Source organism: Pyxicephalus adspersus, chromosome 3 (genome assembly GCF_032062135.1).
Source record: "Pyxicephalus adspersus chromosome 3, UCB_Pads_2.0, whole genome shotgun sequence".
NCBI classification, from domain to species: Eukaryota; Metazoa; Chordata; class Amphibia; order Anura; family Pyxicephalidae; genus Pyxicephalus; species Pyxicephalus adspersus.
The window spans coordinates 122,177,912-122,199,965 of NC_092860.1; the positions used below are offsets into that span (position 1 = coordinate 122,177,912).

The 22,054-nt window shown below is 36.6% G+C and overlaps 1 protein-coding gene across 2 annotated transcripts in view; it reads right to left on the reverse strand.

The window, feature by feature from the left end:
• The window catches only part of CRACD (capping protein inhibiting regulator of actin dynamics), an 80,411-nt gene continuing 58,357 nt past the window's right edge, over positions 1–22,054 (reverse strand). For both annotated transcript variants that reach the window (XM_072406206.1, XM_072406205.1), the window contains exons 4-11: positions 21,543–21,678; positions 20,023–20,178; positions 18,949–19,014; positions 16,598–16,771; positions 12,869–15,836; positions 6,171–6,361; positions 5,408–5,561; positions 1–4,402 (exon numbers count right to left, since the gene is read on the reverse strand). In XM_072406206.1, coding sequence (XP_072262307.1) covers positions 4,245–4,402; positions 5,408–5,561; positions 6,171–6,361; positions 12,869–15,836; positions 16,598–16,771; positions 18,949–19,014; positions 20,023–20,178; positions 21,543–21,662 — 3,987 coding nt within the window. In that variant the 5' untranslated portion in view covers positions 21,663–21,678 and the 3' untranslated portion in view covers positions 1–4,244. The remainder of the gene's footprint in view (positions 4,403–5,407; positions 5,562–6,170; positions 6,362–12,868; positions 15,837–16,597; positions 16,772–18,948; positions 19,015–20,022; positions 20,179–21,542; positions 21,679–22,054) is intronic.

Consider the following 22,054-nt stretch of genomic DNA (forward strand, 5'->3'; position numbering starts at 1 on the left):
TACGCCATACTGCTTTTAATATTCATGACACAGTGGTTTTGATACAGGGGGCAATGTAAATGGGCATCTACTCAGATTGAGTACACTAATATTTATTACTTACAAAACTCAACAAACAATTCTCTATAACCATTTTCTATTATACAAATAGGAAACACTGGAAAAACAAAGAAAGTCGTATTTTGATCATAAATAAAAGCAACCAGTGTCATTCTACCAAAGAAACCACCAGAGAAACATAATACTTCATCACCAGTAGTTTTGTTTTATGCAATTACAACATTGTAGAACTGAAATATGGCCCACCTTGGCTTGTTCTTTCTAGGGGGAATAAAGTTTATTAGTAACATTTGCTGGGGCAGAAAACCACAACAATAGGTCTTGTGTATCAAAGTGTCATGTTTGTGTTGCTTTTAGCAAACAATTAGCTTCCTACAACCATGTGCGGCACTCTTCTGGAATTAAAAAAATGAGAATCTGGTTGCCTGGAGCACCATTCTTGAAACCAAAGGTATATTGTAAAGGCCAATGAAGTATAAAATTTACAAACAGATACTAGAAAAAAGTTGCACATATTTGGAAGCATTTTAGTGATCACGGGGGCCCATTAAATAAAAAAAAAAAAAATTCCCATTTTACGCTTTCTAATATTATTGAGTCAATCTTTCTAAAACTCCAGATTTTTTACACCAATGAATATGTACTTTACAGTGTTAAATATCCTAGATACATGTGGAAAACTAGACAAATATAACCTGTACACTTACTATTACTTTCAGAGAAAAACATTTTGTTAACAATTATCATCATTCATTGTATCCAGTTTTTGGGTGGCATACCTCTGTAGACAGAACAAATGCAGTGTTCTACCCAGCCCCCACTCGGTGTACCACCCGCCACCTTTCAGTAAACACCCAGCTGTTTTTGGGTGGTTACTGAAAAGTTGGGTTACAATACAGAGGCCACCACCCTCCTACAGCTTCTTCCCACGCAGTTAAAAAAAAAAATCGGGGGAGAATACTGAAATGTCTCTACTGATTTCCAGTAGAACTTGCAAAACCCAACCTTATTTAATAAGAAGATCAAAAGATAAATGATTGTGTGCACGTTGCAAGAGCCACTGACCATTAGATTAAAATGGAGATGTTTTGTGGTCAAAGTAATGAATTGCTTGTTATCAGTTATTCTGCTTTGTACAATGTTTGCCTTAATAACAGTACTAAATAATTGGTAAAATGGCCAAAAATTATACTACTGGAATCCATGTAAAAGGTTGAAAAACCATAGAAAAGAGCTATTAAAGCATTAACAAACCTAAAGCTAAACACTTCTTGAGTGCACATAGCTGCCTTCCTGCATAATATCACCTTGATGAATACAGCGGTCAGCCTTATTTTAGCACAAAATATCTTCTATTCCAAAACAGTAGATTATTTAGAGTTATCTAAATAGCAAATGTTTTAACCATGGCAGATGTCTTAAGTTCTTAAAAGGTATGGTACATGTAATCAAACTATTGTTACCTTTTTATGTTAAAAGTTTATTTATTAACTTGGTAAATTATTCACCCAGTACATCTGAAAGACCCCCTGTGATATTGCAAATTACCATACAGTATATTTAAGATATGGCCAGTTAAAACGCTGAAAACCAAAATGTCATATAGGTAAATTTGTCAATGCAGATATTTCTTTTGAACAAACCTGAGATTTGGAGACTATAGGGCTTCTTTAGTAAGGTTAGGTTTGAAATTTGAGTTAGAATGTTTGCAGTTTTTTTTTTTTTTTTTTAACATGTTTATTGTATTTTTTTTTTCATTCTTGAATGTGCTTTTTCCTTTTTTTTTCTATGTACACCCTTAGAAAAATGAAGGGCAATTCACTGTCCCTGTGTTTGCTGTATTTTACTTGTTTGGCTGTACTGAATGGTCCAATGTTTGTGGATCTTTCATAATCCTTTCCAACGACAAAAACTGAGAGATATATAAACGCACACATGTAAGATTCCCATCCAATACAAGCCCTGAAGCGATAATCTGCTGAGAATCATCTGGCGTGTGTATGTAGCCTTAGTTTGATGGAAGTGGAGGTGAAAACAAATCACTGAAGGTTTGTGCCTTCTGTTCTTTCATTGCATGATAAGAGAGCTGGAAAGGTCCACAGTGCTTTTACCATACAATGATAACTAAAGGCTTATTTGGGGAAGAAACAATCCTTTTATTCTACCCTAACACATCTAAATAGCTGAAGATGGGGATAGGGGGTGACACACAAGATAGGTGAGTGGAAACGCCAAAATAATTTATAAACTGCATCAGGGAAAACAGTGTTCCACAAGTTTTTTTGGAACTAAATTTAACCTACAAATTACTACTTGATGTAATTCATTTGATTGGCTTGATTCTTCACATAAGGACTTAACTAGTGCAATTTTTGAATAACTTTAAAGATGAGAAATAATCTGGCTTAAAATGTAGCATTGTAAATATTATGATACAGTCAAATTTATGCATATTCTTCATTGGTAAGGCCATTAAACATTGTGTTACACATTTCAGCCTGACTGATTTACAGTAAAGCTGAAAATGATTGGACAATACATTTATCCAATCAGCTATTAACACACTGAAATAAATTACAGTAGCTCTTGCTTGTTTTTTGTGCCGGGACTGTACAGTCACTTCTATCATCCTGAGAAATTAAAGATAGCCCTGCTATATGACTGCCCTAAACAGCCAGACTTAAGGCACACCTGTAAAACTGACAGTTGTTTTACACACACGCTCGTAAAAAAAAAAAAAAAAACTCCCTAAAAATTTCATATGACTACTGGTGCTGTTTATTTTCATGAAATGTAACTCTTAAGTCCCAAGAGCAGTTCACTCTTTAAACCATCTACTCATATCAGTACAAATTGCAAAGGATGGAAAAAAAGAAAATATTAATTCATGCCATTTGTTAGTTCATGCAAGTTGTTCAGACTTTTAATGCAGGGTTGTCATCATCACCTGTATATCTGATAATACAATAACCAGCATACTGGTAGATGAATTTTTAAGACATGATGGATTAATAAAGGCGTTAAGACATCCAACAGCAAGCTTTCACATACAATCCATAGAAGCCTGATTTATCACCTTTGATGACTGATCACTAAATTTTCATTTCAACCCATAAGCTGGCATTCTGTCTTTTATTATGTGCAGACTGTGGGACTGTCATTGTGATCCTCACCTTAAAAGCTGGAGAGTCACACTTCTAGGTCTGGGACTAGCTAGGTAGTAAGGCAACCATATTTCTACCTTTAAAGGTTTACTGAAAGGATCTTGTTTAGAAGAATAAATGGGAATGCGCGTTTCAAGCACAACAGATGATTTGCTAATTCTTTGGCATCTTCATTGAACAATCTGAAAAACTGTCCAATGTGTAGCCAGCATAGGGCTGAGGGTCACCTAACGTTCTACAGATGATACAGTGATACACAATGGCAGAAAGATGTACCAAATAAAGGATTAAAATATATCAGTATGTGCTTTGCAAAACAATTAATATCACAATGCATAGTGATCCATGTTTACAGGTGCATTGTTTAAATTCTTTAGACACTGGAAGGCATTTAAACTAATTTTCTGTTTTACTGGTGTCATGCTAAAAGGGTCAGCATACATGCTAAAAAAGAACCCCTTAGGGATGGAGGTCCACATCTCTCAATGGGTATAATAGTCAGCCCAAAAATTGACTGAAAACAAAGTTTCAGACCCACCATATTGAGAACAGCAATGTAGCAGAGGCACATAAACCCATTCTGTGCAAAATATGAACGCAGTAGAAAGAAAAAGTGCAAAACTGTATTGGCCATATTGGTCCACAGAAGACATCATTTTGTGCAGTTTTTGACACCTATTTTTTTTTAGTAAAGATAAAAACTAATCTGTGTCACTTTCCTATATTCAGCAATATACACAGGCCCAAAGGGTACCTGAAGGCAATATATATAAATGTGTGTGGACTCAGGACAATATTTTATAGCCCTAAAGAAGAAAACTTTCCCCATCTCACATATCATAAACACAGTCTTGGGTTATTTACTTGTTCACATTTAACCAAAATAATAAATACTATAATAATAGTTCTTGAGTAAGCGCCTCAAAGAACTTCCATCACTGTGAATGTCTATCAACCATATAGTGGAACACAGAGAAAATATAAGGACATCTAATAGTCTATGTTTCTAGGACAGGAGATCTACTTGATAATTTGTGGACAGTCGCTCCAAGCTTTTGATTTCCTCTTTGCTAGTGCCAGCCATGCTGGTTCAGAGGATACTGGAGAGGCATCAGGAGTGGAGAATCTCTTCGGGTGGTCCTTTGCAAGAGTTACTGGGACGGTTTCGGTAATCTCCACTGTTTGGGAAATAATAAGATGAGATAACATTATTTAGATTTTTACCTACATTAATAAGCAAGAGATATCTTTTTTACTGTAACCTAAATTTACAGTTTTAATGGCAGATACATTTTCATCACCTTGTTTCACAAAGACCTTCCCCTCTAATCAGCCAACAACTGGGTCCCCATGTTGTGATTTACTGGCAGGTGCTATAGAAATATCTATCTATCTATCTATCTATCTATCTATCTATCTATCTATCTATCTATCTATCTATCTATCTATCAGACATGCAATTACAGCAGATCCAGGGCAACCAACATGGCAATAGGTTGACCACCGGGACCTGGGCATTGAGTGATCAGAGATACGTTTTCCACTATCAGAGCTGTAAGGTTTTTGCACAACTACATTATCAGAAGACATGTCTTCATACCACTAGTTCTCTGAATATCACTTGGGAGCGGATGAAGTAAACCCACCTCACTGATTTACTTGTATCAGGCCAGCAAATCAGGATTGCAACCATTTTTAAAGTCCTTGATTTAACCTGGAATCTAGTATTTTCAGCTGTAGGTCAGGAATGGCAGCCTACATATTTATAATGGTTTATAGTGGGGTTCTAAAGGAAAAGAAGACTGCTGCTATGATGCAGGAACAATAACCAGCATTGCAGATGTTGCCTTTGCAGTGTGGTTCTTTGTGCAGAGGAGGAAAAGCTCCCGATCCACTGCAACCTAAGCACTTGCACAAGATGGTGCACGTTTTAATCTGGCGTAGATTGCTGTGGGGAACCTCAATTCTAAAATGTCCTTTACTCTGTTACATTCTACTAATTCAAGTTCTTTTTTTACTGTCTGCCTGTTAAGGTTAAATCATAGTGACACAATTAGTAACACAATATGAAAATAAGACAAATCTCCCCATGGGTAACAATGAAATGATAAAACGCTGATATAGGTTCTCGGCTTCTACTATACGTATGCTGTGCAAATCAAATGGTAAAATGCAAACTAAACCTGTGACAGATGTTGGAAGAGTGTTGGATTTTTGTAACTGTTCTCTGCGCTGTAGTCTGGTCACCACTGTGTCAGCTTTCTTCTCCTCCTGCGGCAGTGGTTTCTGGAGTGAGCCACTTCTTCCCCTGTACTCTCCAGTGTGGACAGTGGATGGCTGCCATGAAATAATGAATAAAAGCAGAAAGCCAGAGATGAATTAAGGCAGAATGAGTCCCTAGACTATATAGCAATTGCCCACCCCCAGCCACTCGGTTGACATTAAAAAGGACTGCAATAGGTAAAGACTGTACCTAGGCCGCCAATAACTACCTACAAAGATTTCTCCCTGTTAAGGTTGTTGCTGCCGCTGTTGATATTCAACAACTTTATTCAAATATGTACATGCCACAAGAATATTGGATAAAGCTATCTTGTGCCCCAACATGAAGTTTGTTAGGAAGTGGCCAGTGATAGCATCCAATTTAGAAGAAATGAATTGCATTACAAGACATTCCATGCCGCAATTGCTTTAGGTTCTGTCTGACATAAAAGTATTTTTGTCAGGCATGTGTGTGTTTATAATGTATTTAGGCAGAAAGATAGAGTATAAAAAACAAGCATCTCACCAGTGTGCAGGAAACTTTGATTGTGTAATTTGTGAATAACAGCTTCCCTTTATTGACAGACGTGCTTACTATTTCCTGCTTTACCTACACCCAGTATTGTCTACAGTTTGGCTTTAAGCCATTCAGGTATATTTTTTCAACACAATTTGTTTATTTACATTTTCTTTTGCCAATTTGTCAGCTTGTTTGGCTTCTCTGGCTTGGCGCCTTTCTTCCCTGGATGCTTGCTGTTCTCGAAATCCTTTCTGCTTCTGTAGAGCAAGTGTAATCCATTGAGGCTGACCAGGCTCAGCTTTCTCCATTAACCTGGAGCCATCTAAAGAATGTCGACTCTGGAGGACCGGCCTGTCTGTTAAAAGAAAGAACATACGATATATTCTATTAGGGTTATTACTGTTTTCTGGGTTACATTAAAATTATAGCAACGTTCTCAACTGGCATTAGAAGATAAAGGAAGCAAGAAGCATCTTATTTCCAGAACCCCTGTTAACTAAACTCAATGTGAGTTCTTCCCTGCTTCCCCTGCATTGCAGAACAACTTTGAAAATGGGAAGCCACCAACTTTTACTACTCACAACAGTTTTGGGTGCCCACAAGGCCCTCAAGGAGATAAAAGTATGTCTAGACACTTCAGACTTATAATATTTTTACATTTTTATTATTATCATTGATAATTTTAAATTTAATTTGCTAATTAGAATGTATTTCCTGTAAAAGAAAAACTGCATCCCCAAACAATTTATTTTGGGTAAAAAATAACTAGAGAAACTCTTGTGGAATGGGGTATGGTTATCTACAGATATCCACTAACTTGCAGTTCTCTTTTTAATCTGTTCCCTCTGCAATAAGTTTGTCCATGTTTAGGGAAAATCTTTGTTGTTGTCAGTGGGGCAGTTAAATATGAATGCAGTACTACACTACCTTAGCTTTATTTATGTAAATGCTGAATGTTCTTTGGACTATTTAGCTTGCAATAAATGTGGTCACTTTACATAATAATTAGCTCTGAAACAATTGCTACAAAACATGAAGGCCAAACACTGCCAGGGCTTTTGCAGTAAGATCCATGAACACTACATGTAGGATAAAACTGTAGTCAATGTCTGCACTGGCACATCTTCCAGAATTGTGAGTCTTGGTCAGAATAAACCATCAACCTCTGATTGAAAAACTTGTCTTTCAGCAGAACTGAAAAAAGCTGGCTTCCTCTACATGAGTTCATTTTTTTTAAATATTTGGATAAAAAATTGCTGGTTTATTTTAGATAATTCTGGAAGCAGCAGACTAAAATATTCATCAGCCATTAGCTTTATTAGGGGACAATTTATCAGACGGCTGTGACTAGTGTATCAAAAATGGATCCCTATTCTGCACAGAAATCTCAGTATCAACCCTCATTTTCACTTTTGGTATTAAACATAAGAGAAATCTGGAAACTAAACAGTAAGTTTTATTGTTAGGAGATGCTTATGGTGCCAGCAATCATGTGCTGTATGCCACCGCAGCATCTCTTCTCATTTATTCTGTCCAGTGGTTACACTTGCAGCAGCAAAGAAATAGCAGCATTTTCTGCTTCCCTTTAGCCATGCAGTCTGAAATGTACTTTCTCGGCATCCCCAGCACACACTCTGAGGCTGTGCACATGCTGTGCTGATAAGTGCTCCTGTGCTGCTGGGGCTTCATAGCCTTTCTGCTCCCAGTTGCCTGTTGTAGCGCTTATCTGGGCTCATCTGTCCTGGAGAATTTTCTTGTCTGATATACTGCTGCTGTCCTTGCCTGTTTATGCCGTCTGGACTGACCTTTTGCCTGTGACCCCGACTCTGCTTGTGTTTTGCCCTTGTGTACTTCGTCTAGTGCTTGGATTATCTGTGTATGACTTCTTGCTCTGTATTCTGCACTTGCCTTCATTGGAGGCTGGTACTGCATTATTTGTGGGCTCCTGTTCCTCTGCCTGGCCTTCCCCAGACACCATCCCTTGCACACTAAATTATGGGGACCCTGAGTGCTGGGAAATGCAACCGGTCTCCTGAGACTGAGCGAGGCCTTGCTATAGGTGAAGAGTGCGGCCTTAGATTGAGGGACTGGTGTCTGGTGAGTACTGTTGCTGGACCAGGGCATTACATTTATTTAAATAACCAACTGAATTATCACTAAGCTCTGTTGTATTATATATGTAGATATATTATGGCAGGGTCACTGTGCACTTAAGCAAGCTTTCCATGCAGGGTGTTATCATTTTTTCATTTTCAATAATCTCATATACATGCAATAAAAACAAATTTCAAAACGGAAATTCAGGTATGTACTGACACATCAAAGAAAAAATATTGGGAGAGTCAGAATGGGGACAAATAGACACGAAAACAATAAAGGAGCATACAGGTATAGGCAGAAACAAAGGAACTGAAGCAGGGAAAAGTATCAACAATATGGGCCTAATTTATTAAAGCTCTCCAAGACTGGAGAAGAGAATCTGGGTGACCCAGCAAACCTAGGATTGGACTGAAAACATTTGCCAACTAATAACAAATGCTTTTTAAGAAATCCATTCCAGGTTTGCGGGATCACAGTTTCCAGGACAAATAGTAAGATGTAAGTATAGGCAGAACTAGGAAAGTTACAGAAAATGCTCTGTGTGGATAGAAATATCGGCCAAAGAAAACAATTGAGTAACAACAAAAGGGAAAGAACCGATGGGTAAGAACAGGGATAGAAATGGACAGACACATGTTGGGTGGGTAGATACAAAGACAGGAAATGGCAATTATAAGTAGGTACAGGGATAGAGTAGAAAAATGGTGCACAGTTAGAGACAGGGTCTGGTAAATGAGGCAAACTCCAGTAATTCAGACTGTCTCTAGTAAGACAGACAGGCTATACAGGTTTAGTTGAAGCCTTAACATGCAGAACGGAAGCAGAAAAACATGTAGTAAAAGTAAACAGGAATTTGGGAAACTGAAATAACACAGATACAGGTAGATCTTGGAAATTGAGTAGGGACAAACACAAATGGACAAACTAAACAAGACAAAAGCAAAGACAGGAGTAGCACCGGAAGAGGCATAACGGGGTAACGATGAGGCTGGAACAAACAAATCCAATGTCAGGTAGGTACATAATACAAAGCTTTCATCAGTCACTTCTTGAGACTATTCTGGTTTACCCTCAGTGTGCAGGATAAACCATACCCTGTCCCTCCCCATGTCATGCAAATCTTCATTAAAGTAAATGTTGGCAGGCCTGAATCAGCTTTCCTGGCCAGGCATAAAGTGTCTCTGCCTTAATAGCCCTTATTTTTACATTTTAATCTTCAGACAGATAAGAGGTCTGGCAAGTGATGTGCATTCAAATGATTGATTACATACAATAAAATATAACACGGAAGTTTAATTTGCTTACGTTTGGTTTTCCCTGGTTCTTCCCTTTATTAACATGCTAATAACATTTTTAGCTAGTCATAAACAGTAGACACCTCACCACAATGTGCTCAGCCTTCATTAAAAAAATTGACCATGGACAGTTCCCTTTGGAAGAAAAAGGCTTGATGACGCCGGACACCCTCCATCTGGTGTGCTGCGGTATATATTCCACGACTATTTATAAAACAGTGAATCTAACATTAACTTAAGCATTCCCTGGTGGAGAATCGTTCAGGTCCATATGTTGCAATAGCAATGATTGATTCTCAACCAGAGAATTCTCAACCACAGAATGTCAGATTCACGGTTTTATAAATAGACCCAATAGTGGGCATGATAAACTCCAGCAGGTCAGATGGAGGGTGTCCAGCATCATCTAGTCTTTTTCTTCCCAAGGGAACTGTCCATGGTCAGAGTCCTATGAAAAGTTCACAGTGTAAAAAGAAGCAATTTCAGTACAGGAGAGGAGCCCGTACAGCAATGTGTGAGGAGCCCTATCTCAGTATAGGAGAGGAGCCCGTACAGCTCAGTCAGAAGGTAAGACTGGATTTTAGCTTTAAATGATTTTATATCTTCGACCTCCAATACCTAAACTGTAATAAAAATTAACTGCCAAAGATCCACAAGGTTACAATACCATAAATGACTAGTTAATATTTAAACTAAGAGGAAATGTTCTTGAAGAATAATCTTTGTAATCCAGAGATAGCAAATAAGTAAAATAATAGCTAGCCACAATTTGCTCCTTAAATGTGAGAAAGCAGAAGTGAACTGCAAAGTGCATGAAACAGCATGTGACACAAAATAAACAAAAGTCCATTACATTCACTGTTTTCTACTCATTCTTCAGCTAAATGAAGTACAAATTGCTGTATACACAATTGTTTGAACTTCAAATGAAATAATAATAAATGAAATAAATAAAATGAGATAATATTAAATTATAAAATATACCATATATACTGTACAAGGGCTGTTTGACAAGTAATGAGCCTCTACCATAAAGACATAAGCTATTTTCTATACATTTTCAATATAATCTCCATGAAGCAGAATTCACCTTTCAGATCTTTCTTTTACGGCCTTTAAACCCTTTTTATAGAACTCAAAATCTTGGCCCTCAAGGAAGTCCTCAACAGCCTTGATGACATCATCATCAGAGTCAAATTTCTTCCCCTTTAGGTATTTCTTTAAAATTCCAAATTGATAATAGTCCGATGGGGTCTAATCCGGTGTTCTAACAATTCAAAACCGCATTCATGAATTGTGGTCATTGCAAGAGCTGACTTTTGTCAACTTTCACCATCTTTTCACCATCAATTCCTCCTTTAACTGTTTTATTAATGTGAAATAATAAGTCCCTGTGATTGTTTGACCCTTTTCAAGAAAGTCAATCATCACTACACCATGAATATGCCAGAAAACAAAGGCCATGACCTTCTTTGAGGACTTTATGATCCTTGTCTTCTTTGGGGTAGGAGAACCTTTTTGTTTCCATTGTTGAGACAGCTGTTTTGTCTCTGGATCAAAGTGATGGATCCAAGTCTCATCCATTGTTATGAATTCTTCAAGAAATTGCTGCTGTTGAAATGCTTGAGAAAGACTTTGGAGCATCTCACCTGTTCTCTCTTTTGGTCAGGAATCAGAAGTTTCGGAATCCATCTTGAAGAAAGTTTCCCCATTCCAAGTTCTTCAGTAAGAATGTGGTAAACTCTTTCATTTGAAATCCCCACACTCTTAGCAATGCTTCTCGTGGTCAGTCTTCTGTCTTGGAGGACAATATAAAGAATTCTGTCAATCATTTCCTCGGTTGTGACAACTTTGGGTGCTCCAAGCCTTTCTTTATCTCGAAGATTTTTTCGACCTTGTTTGATCTCGACAATCCATCTTTTGACAGGGGAATAGGAAGGAGAATCATCTTTTAACACTTCTTGCATCTCCTTATGGATTTCCTTAGTGTTTAAGCACTTTAAGTGAAGGAATTTGATGACTGCTCTGTGCTCGATTTTCTCCATCCCCAAAAATCACCAACATACAATTTTTAATTTTGTTTTAAAAAAAATATTTAAGAGATATGCTTATACTTTTTGTCAAATTTCATCTAAGGCTTTATATTTTATTAATTATCAGAGTTTTTACAAATATTTTTATTATTTATGTTAGGCTCACTACTTCTCAAACAGCCCTTGTGTGTATATATATATATATATATATATATATATACCAATCTGTTACTGTTAATTATTTCATTATGATTCAACATTGTTTGGCAGAACTAAAACTAATTTCCACTTACAACAATTTAACCCTTAAATTTAAACTACTTTTGCAGCAAGAGTTAATGGATTACCCAGATGCCCAGAAAGGTGGGGAGGAAGGTATGAATGTGTTGATTTGTGTAATAAAATAAAATGCAGAGAATGAAAATGATACAAACATATGTGCAGTGCATTAGAGTTTATGGTTTGTATAGGCAGTATAATGTCCTACATTAGGAGCTTCTGACTGTACAGCTGAAAAAACAAGGATGAAAGAGACTTTGCCTTCGGGCCCAAATTTATATTTGTAAATGGCTTAGTACATGTAAAGGGCAATGGGTCTTGGATGATTGCTTCTCTCTATCCAAACCTATAAATAAAACATCATAAAAGATGTACAAAAATGCTGATCACAATATAGCTTATATTTTTGGGTCAGTAGCTGTAAATGCATTTTAGTGTAGTTTAGTAGTTTTTTTTTTTGTCTGATCATTGACACAGCCAGCAGTTATTCTGCATTTACCTTCCACTAGCAAATACCTTTACTAATATACTAATTTGGAACCCAAAGATTTGCTACATTAGTCCTCCACATAATCCCTACTATTTATCATAAATCATTTTTATGTTTAGTTTACTCTTTTTAAATAACCTCTGTAGACCCTTAGTTATTGTAAAACATTGCTTTGGGTTTTTTTTACAATGAGCCTAAAATAGGAGAAGCAATCATGCAAAACATATTAGCTTTTTTATATATCTAAATTTTAAAAAATAAAAGTATTAAATAGAACAAAGTAGATTTTTTACATTTTTTAATTGCAAAGTTGAGTGCTTGTATATCTTCACACTTTGTTAAATTGGGCACTAGACTTTGAGAATTCATGTAGAAATATGAATATGTCTGAATGAAAGGTGTTTTATATGTTTTTAATTATAGGAGAGTTGCTCTTGTCATAAAAAACATGAAGTGTTCTATCCCACTGGTAAAAAAGTATAAGAGAAAAGTAGAAGGGAATCATTCTTCTTTATGCCTCTAGTCCCCTTACCCATGAATAATGTAGTTTGTGACTAATGCTTTGGTAAGTAGTAATATTGTCTTGGAATGTCATGCCTGATGCAAAATATTATGGAGGTATAGTGGAAATAAAGGAGGCATGAATAAAAAGTATTGGGACTCACCTTTTCCAATTTTCTCAAGCCTTTTGTCTGTCTTCTCTCTCCAAGTAATAGATGGCAGGTCTGCCTTGTCTTTTGCATCCTGCTGTACAATTTCATCATGACTTGGAGATGACAATGGAGAATTCAACTCTTCAACTGTTTCTTTATCCTTTTCATTCTTTTCTAACCGTTGTCCATGTAGATCAGTCACATTTGTCCTGCCCTGATGTGAAAGTGGAGAAGATGGTGGAGTTGGGCTGGCAGGTTTTGGAGCAAGGGATGGTTTTTGTGTAACTGGTGATTTAGGGACTACTCTGTCTTTATTGGGTGATGACACTTGGGGACTTGATCCTAACACTAATGAGGGGACTGTACATTGGGCATTTTCAGTTGCACTACTTGAGGTATCTAATTTTTCCTTAGTAAGGTTATCTTTTTTCATCTTCACAGGTGAACCTGAATGTTCTTTCCTAGCAATAGTCCTAATTTCTGTTTCATCTGTTGGTGTTAGAGGTGCAGGAACCCCTTCAAAGCTGTCTCCTGCACTATATCGCTTTTTCTTTCTTTGTTCATTTTGTGGGTCAGCATGAAACCTTAATGAATAATTTGTCCTTCTTAATTTGACTCCAAATGGAGAGATTTTGTCTTCTGCACCTTGTAAGCATTTATCTGTTTTCACAGCACCATTACTAAGATGAGTTTCCAGTGACATTTGTCCTTCCAAATATCCCCGACGAGGAGATTGTGGTGGGTTAGGAACTAAGAAGGATGGAAGATCTTTGGAAAATATCCAACCCTCTGCATTCCCATCAATTGTAACCTGCTTTTTAATTCTGGTTGTCATTTCCTGAACAATAACTGTCCTCTCTCCAGTCTTGCCCTGAGGTGTGCTGTCAGGTAATACTGCTATATTTTCCTTACTTGAAGGTTTTACTGAGGTCTCAATACTAATGTCTGTTAACTTTCCAGTTTCTGGAAATTTCTGCCATGCGGGTGTTATTGAAAATTTAGGAATAGCTGACATTGTCTTCCGTAAGTTGCTATGGGAATCACCTCTACCCTTGGCCATCCTATCATCACTAGAGACAGAAGGATTTCTTTGGTTCTTTTCATCAACAGTTACATTTTCAGATTTGTTTAAGATTTTTGACCTGATGGAAGCCCATTCTGCTAGGAATGATTGATTGTCCAATGCTTCTGACGTATACTTTGTCTTACTGCTGATATGTTTAGTGGAGTCATTTTCTTTCTGCATTTTGCTTTCTGTTATATCTATTTTTCTTTCTTCATTGAGACCCAATAAAGACTTACAAGCGGGATCCTTAATCTGATGAAGGTTTACAGCTGTGCCACAAAGTTGGGCCCCTGTTACCAAAATAGCAGTGTGGGGAATGCACTGTGCAGAAGGGAGAGAATGTGAACTAATGGTATTGGTTTTGTTGTCTTTTGTAACTTGGGTACCTGGGGATATTACAGGCTCTTTTGGTACAGTAACTGGAGATAAGTTAACTTTTTCAAAAATAATTTGCTTTTCACCGGATGTGACTTTAAATGTAAATGGCCTCTGCTTTTGGTCAAGTTCCTGCCATCTTAGTTCTTCATTAATCCTTTCCTGCTCCTGAGATTCTATTTCCTTTTGTTTTTTCTGCTTTAATTGTACATCATCTTTACCTTCCACCTCCATTTTTTGTTCTTCAGGTAGATCTGATGTAACAGCTTCTGTATTTAGAGGGGAAAGATGTTCTGTAATGTGTCCTTTAGTTACATCAGTTATTTGTTCTTTCTTCTGTGGAATTTCTTGAAATTCTACTTTTTTCTGAAAGTCAATCTTGTTTAGGGTACCAGTTTTATTTTCTTCTTTTATGCACTGCTGGACTTTGAAATCTTCTAAATCATGCTGATTTGGGCTTTTTTGTGCCTGCAATTGCTGCTTCTCAGTTATATGAGAATCTTTCTGCTCCAGCATTTTCTGCACTCTTTGTTCCTCTATCTGAACACTTTTTTGTTGCTGCTGCTCTTCTGCTTTTAGCAGTGCCATTTCCTGCTTTTTCTGCTCTGCCATGGTCTGGAGAGTTCTTTTTAGTTCTAACTGGTGTTGTCTCTGTTCTTCTGCTCTCTGAAGGTCTTTCTGCTGCTGTTCACATTTTTTCTGCTCCTCTGCAACCTTAAGAGCCTTTTTTTTCTGTTCTTCTGCTTTCTGAAGTGTTTCCCGCTCCTTTAAGTCATGTTTTTTCTGCTCCTCTGCAATATAGGGAACATTCAGCTCTTCTGATTGTTTTATTTTCTGATCTCCTTCAATCTGATGGGACTTCTGTTTCTCCTGTTCATATTTTCCCTGCTCCTCTACTGTCTGAATTGCTGTCTGCTCTAGATTACGTTTTCTTCGCTCTTCCTCTACCTGCCTCTCAATTTCTAGTTTTCTCTGCTCTTCCACTACCTGTATTGCTCGTTGTATTTCAAGCTCTCGCTTCTTTTGTTCCTCTGCAAGCTGAAGTGTTTTCTTCTGCTCCAGCTCACGTTGTTTCTGCTCCTCTTGTCTTCTATGCTCTTCTAACTCTTTAAGAATTTGTTCTGCTCGCTGTTTCCTCTCCTCTTCACGCCGTCGTTGTTCTTTTAGTTCATTCTCATTTTGTTCTCTAATTTTCTTTTGGAGCCTTTCCAAGTCGATGCTCCTAATTATCTCCTGTCTCTTTTTTTCTTCTTCTTCTGCTTTCCGTTTATCTGCTTCTGACTTCCTCTCTTCATCAGGTTGCCTAGTTGCTTGTTCTACTTGTCTGCTGGAACTGGAATCCAGCTTTTTACCTTCCTTAACTAGAGTTCGAAATTGTTCAGATACTTGTGATTCACAGATTTTTCTTTCCAAATGATCAGACATGGGTATGTCATGCCAGGGTATATCCATGGAGTGGAACATGGCTTTGTTAAAGGTTCTTTGCATATTCAAAGTGATTTCATTTTCATTTTCATTGTCCTCTATGGTATAGAAGTCCTGTAAATAAATAAGAAGTGATAGCTAAAGTCTATATAATGTAATCAACTTGTCTCCAATACAATGCTTGCAGTTTATATCGGTATTGTTAAAGTACCATAAAAAGTTAATAAATTAGCAAAGAAAGATAATGGCAGTTGCAGCCATATTCAGGAAGATGTATGTTTGAACATGCAATACATTCAGAAGAAGCAAGCAAAATGAGCAGCCACCATAAATGCTTAGTAATTATTATAATAATGGATATATTTCCATTTTTAGCAGAAAGAGGATATAGCCAGATAAACATTAAAATTGGAATTCCACTGTCTAAAGCAGCTTTTTTTTAAGAATATGTTGCACAACTCCTGGGTTTTATTGAGACCAGAAGCAGTACTTCTAGACATTGTACCAGATATTTCAGATATGCTGGATCACGCAGGTTCACTAATGAAAGTGTAATCTTCTCCAGTCTTGGAGAGCTTTAATAAATCAGGCCCATTACCTTCAGCACCTTCAGAGAACAAAATAAAATAAAATGCAATGCTTCTTTAAGGCCTTGTTTGTGACTAATGAATTCTCTGAGCCTGTAAAAGGGCATACGTATTTTTAAATGACAATGTGGGAGAACTTTACCTTTTTTATGTAAGTATACAGGCAAGTATAACCAGCCTAAGCAGCATTATCATTCCTATGCAACAAAATTATCCTGCAGTTAAATAATTCCATGCATTTTTCATATCTAAAACAAGCAGAACATTTACTGAACTAACAATTACTACCTGGGACATGCCTCTGTGTTTTTTTGACACTCTCTGGTTTTTTGGCTTGACAGAAAGTTTGTGTTTAGCAGCACTATTATCTAATCGAGCGACAGATTGTGGAACAGCATCCAGATTTATGGACTCAATTGTGCCGGAAGGCCGTTTTGACCGTGAAGTTTTCACTGGAGTGGCCTGTACACAAAAAGAAAGAATAAGAGATATAATATAACTAGAGATGATTAGAAAGAACACGGCTTCCATACAAAAGCATTTTCTATTTCCAGTAAAACCTGAAAACTTTGAATTGGTGGGTTTTTCACAAAGGTTCAGGTTCTATTATCTTTTAACTTTCTCCGATCACCTACCTGGATTCTGCACTGTAGGTGCCGAAGGAATTTGAACTGGTCACCTTTGTTTCAGAAAAAATATTGCAATCCTTCAAAAGATTGCTCAATGTCAGAATTATGTTGTCAACCACTGAGTGACCATTCATGCTGAGAAGCACAAAGGAAGTGGCATGTGTTATCACTAAACCTATTAATGAAGCATAATGTCAGTGATAACATCTTGGATCCCTGCAGGGCTACCTATGCATATTTCAATGTTTGCTGGATCTGGTGTGGCAGGTGGCCAGCTACTGCATCACTTATGTATTTAAAATAATAGAAGTGCAATGGATTTTTGTTTTATTGTATGTCTTAGAAAGAATCTGCACATTCTGCTAAACATACAAAATGCTATTTTGTAGGAGTAATGTACAGTATTCCTTTAATATCAAACTGCTAACATTTATATAATTTTGATAATTGTAGATAAATGTAAATGGGAGATGAGACACCTTTTCCCAGACAATCTGCTTATGCCTCCAAAATAAGGAATGCATGGTGCCAGAAATGGATTAGGACAAAATGGTGTCCTAAGCAATGTAGTAGCTTTGCTCCCCTTCCCTCTGATGTATATTGTTAAATATTATAGAGTAGAATAAATGGCTAACATTCAAAAACTGAACCAATCCCAATTATAAAAGCATAAGATCTCAAAGTGAGTCTAAAGCCGCATACACACGTGCAATAATAGTCGTTGGAAAGTATCTTTCACGATCCTTTCCAACGACTAGCACTTCAGGATGCATGAATGGGTGCTGTACATACAGCACCGTTCTACTCTATGCAGAGGGGAGGGCGAGAACGACGGAGCGGCACACTGTTGCGAGCTTTCCCCACTCCCTTGCATTAGGATCGCTAGTTGTCCATTGTCAACAGATCCGCCAGGACGGTCGTTTGGACGATGGACAACTGGCGCTGTACACACCCCAGATTCTCGCCCAATATCAGTCCTGAGCCAATTATCAGGCGAGAACCGTTGGTTGTGTGTACATAGCTTTAACAAGTCCACTGAAAAGGATTTTTACAGGCAAAAAAACAAATTTCTTCGATTTACAATTATGTTAAAAACACAACAGACAAGACCATATGGGTAATTGTTTCACTGATTTGTTTAAAGGCAAACAAGTAAAAAAAATGTATCTGAGTCACAATGAAAAGAGTGAAACAAATTAACTGTACTATATGGACATTTACAAAGGTTTGTATTTATTCTTTAAGTACTCATTGGATTCAAGCTTTTCATCTTGGTCTTTTAGGATCAGTCTTGCAGTCCTGATAGTTGGAAAATTGATAGGATATCAACCCTCAACTGTGAATGTATGAAATAGCCAAGCTAATAAAATACTGACAAGGTGGCAGACCTAGTAAGGGTCCTGATAGTCAAAGTGTTTAGTAATAAACCATCAGCCATGGCTTGATTTGGCTATTGTTAAAAAATAGAATATTGCACACAATTTATCTTCAGCTTGGTTCACTAAATTTTATTTTAGGGGTTTTAAGGTATACCACTCCATTTTTAATTTAATTTAAAATTTTTAATTTATTTAAATATATTAAAATTGTTGTGTAATATTCACTTCTGCTCTAGCCCAGATATAAAAGCAACAAACCTTTTGTGAATTTAAATCTGTATATACCTCATTACGATGCTGAAAATCCTCCTATCCTTTAAAGGAGCACCCAATATTGGAGAATGGTTAATATTACCAGGTACCCTCCGAAAATGAATGGAAAATTGGATGTAAATCAAATGGTCCCAAAAATATTGCTGATTTTTAATGCACAAGATAAAATTTACATACAGACTGAGTAACTCTTTGCTCTGGCTAAACTTTTTCGAACTACAAGAGATGATTTTTACTGTACTCCCTTCTGTTAACACACATTGCTTTGAAAATTCTTTGCTGTGTATAAGTTGAATAGTTTTGAGTAAGCTTTAAAACATCAGTAAATTATAATCACCAGTGAATAAATTATATTTACCTTTTCTTCAGGTTTATGATCGGGGTCAGGAGCATTTCGTGGGCTGTATGAGCTCAGTGATCTCACCTATTGAAAAAAAACAGCCATCATCACTATAAATATATTATATATTTAATAAATAATAATAAAAAATGACATAGATATATGATACAGTACAATCTTCAATGTAATAACTGTAGGATATAGTAATATGAGAAGTCCGAGAATAGTTCATTTCATATATACTGATAATAGGTAATAAAGAAAGAATGTTTTTCTTTCAAATCTCCATGGTCCATCAGAACAGAAAAGTAAGGGCCTACAGCTTTTGTATCTCTCCCCAGCTTGTGAGTGGATATTGAAAGCAGCAGAATGACAAGTTCATCTCCCTATCACTATGCTATATATATAAATGTTAATTGTGGCTTCCCACCAGCCAGAAACATACGTGTAATATCATAGCAAACACAACTATATTATTACAGCTCCATAAGTAGAAAGTAAATCCTATCAATTGCCAGCATTACCAGCAGGCAAGGTGTATTAATAAAATCCAGAGTGCTGACATATGCCAGAAGATTCTTTCATTATTACTTCCAACTTTAATCCAGATGGTCTGTTCCTTTAGTTTGAAATTGGATGTCACAATATGTGACGCAGATTGTAGAATCATATATTCATGAGATTTAGTATTCAGAATATTCTATGAAATATAATGTGTCAGTTGTCAATATTTCATGCACCATTACTACAAAATATAGTGCTTCAAACTGAATCATTCTTCTAAATGAACTCCAAAAATGTATTTATAAGCCACAATGTATATCAAAAAAGCCACTGGTGTTCCCTTGAGAGCTGCCATGATATGGCTCATACCAATGTAAAGATTGCATTGTCTATATCTCTTTTTACCTTATATTACACAGCATTTCCCAAACTGGGCTTCCAATCTGTCTGTTTTTACCCAGATTTCCAAATGACAGTAAAGGTTAGAAACCTCTTAAGTCACTGCAGCATTCTTGTTTAGGGCCAAAGATATGGCAAGAGACAACACGAAGCAGACAAGTTGTACTTCCTCTCATATGTCAGTCTTACCCTGTTTCCATCAGCTATTAGACCTGGGTCACGTTCTACTGAAGCCTCTATGGGGCTGATGTGTGTTTCTTCCATTTTCTCTATCTCTGCTCTAGAATCTTGCATTTTCTTGGTGGGTGGGGGTTGCCCAAATCGAATGTTTTTTCCCAGTTGTTGCTGAAATACATAAAAAAAGAAACATTTTATGTAGTAATTAAATAGTACATCTCTCCAGATAGTAATAATTTATTTTAAATGGATTCAAAACAAAACTGTTTATATTGTCCCTAGACAGTTATTTTCAAACCGCATGTGACTCAGACTGCTATGATATTGCTCAATTCAGCCTTTAGCCTACCACAATTAATTTTTAAACTATACCTAATGTCAATCACTACCACTTGTTATATTTGAATTTGGATAATTAGCTGTAAAACAATGCAATCAATCAGTGTTCCTAACAAGTGGCAATCAAACCTGACTTTGTGTTTCCAATGAGATTGTAAGCAGCAGTCTAATAGCATAACCTAATTATCTGTATTATCTGTATGAATACCTGCTGCAATTCACATAATTCTGCTCATAAAGTGTAGCCAAGCATCTTTCTGGCATTTCAGAATTCAATTAAAATCCACTTTTAAAAAATATTTTTTTCAAATTTTCTCTTTGTGTCTTAATTGCTCGATTTCCCTTTGCATTCTCTCATAGAAACATAACCAGGAGTGAGGAGAAATGGAAAAAAGGGTGATTGTGGGGCAGTCCTCACCAAAGGAATGTACCAATGCTAGAGAAAAGCTATTATTATTAATATTACTATTACACAGTATTTGTATAGCGCCTACGTATTATGCAGCGCTTTCCAAACTCCATAGTCATGTCACTAGCTGTCCCTTAAATGGGCTCACAATCTAATGTCCCTACCATAGCTATATGTCATTATTACAATCTAAGGTCAACTTTTGAGGGGAAGTCAATTAACTTAACTGCATGTTCTTGGAATCTGGGAGGAAACCGGAGTACCTGGAGGAAATCCATGCAAACATGGAGAGAACCTGCAAACTCCATGCAGGCTGAGATTTGAACCTGCCATTCATAATTCTTTACATATGACAATGACATACACGTCACATAGCTCAAAAGACCACTGCTGAGTATAGAAATGATCATGAGGACATTGTGGGAATACCATCTGCCTGACTGCTGCAAATACATCGTTATGTGTAAGAATATTCACTGTCTAACAACATATGTACATTTTAAATGAACAAATCCACCCAGCTTTTAAACTCATGACAACCAGGAATTACTTCAGATAACCTTGTTGGCCAAGTTTTAAATAAATCATTATTTGATGATGGAAAAGTACCTGTTCACATTTAATTCCAAAAACAATGTTCATCGAAACCTTTACCTATAGCAAGATTCTAGACTTAAAAACAAACCTGACAAAAGTTTTATTTTCTCAACATCAACAATCCAACATTAAAAACAAAGTTTTGGCATCAAATACAGTTGAAAACTAATATAGAATATGCTTTTACCTGTAGAGATTTAACTTTTCCTACAACACCATCTTGGGATGAGGCTTGGGCTTCCTGGTCATCTTCAGCTTGTTCATCAGGAATGAAAATACTATCATGGGAAAATGCCCTTGTTCCCATGCTACTAGCAAGGAACCTGGAATAAGAATGGTATACAACTTCTTATAATGCCAAAAGTAAAAATATTCATGAGTTTATAAAGAGCTAGGTAAATGAAACAGCCTTGTATACGACAACCCTAAACTCAAGACAGATTTCAATTATACACCAATGTATACAATATTGTATTTAATAAAAGCATCACATATATTTTAAATGCAACTAGCTTTAAATTTGCTTGATTTAAGCTTTTTGTTAGTTGGTAGTTCTGGGAATCAGGTCTACTGCATTCTAAAGTGTTGACAACACAAAAGAAGGACTTCCAGAAGGATTACCCCAATCTTTCACTGTCCAGTTACAGGTATAGGAAGGTTGGTGAACTAACTGTGTTAAAATAAGGATTATTCAGGTCT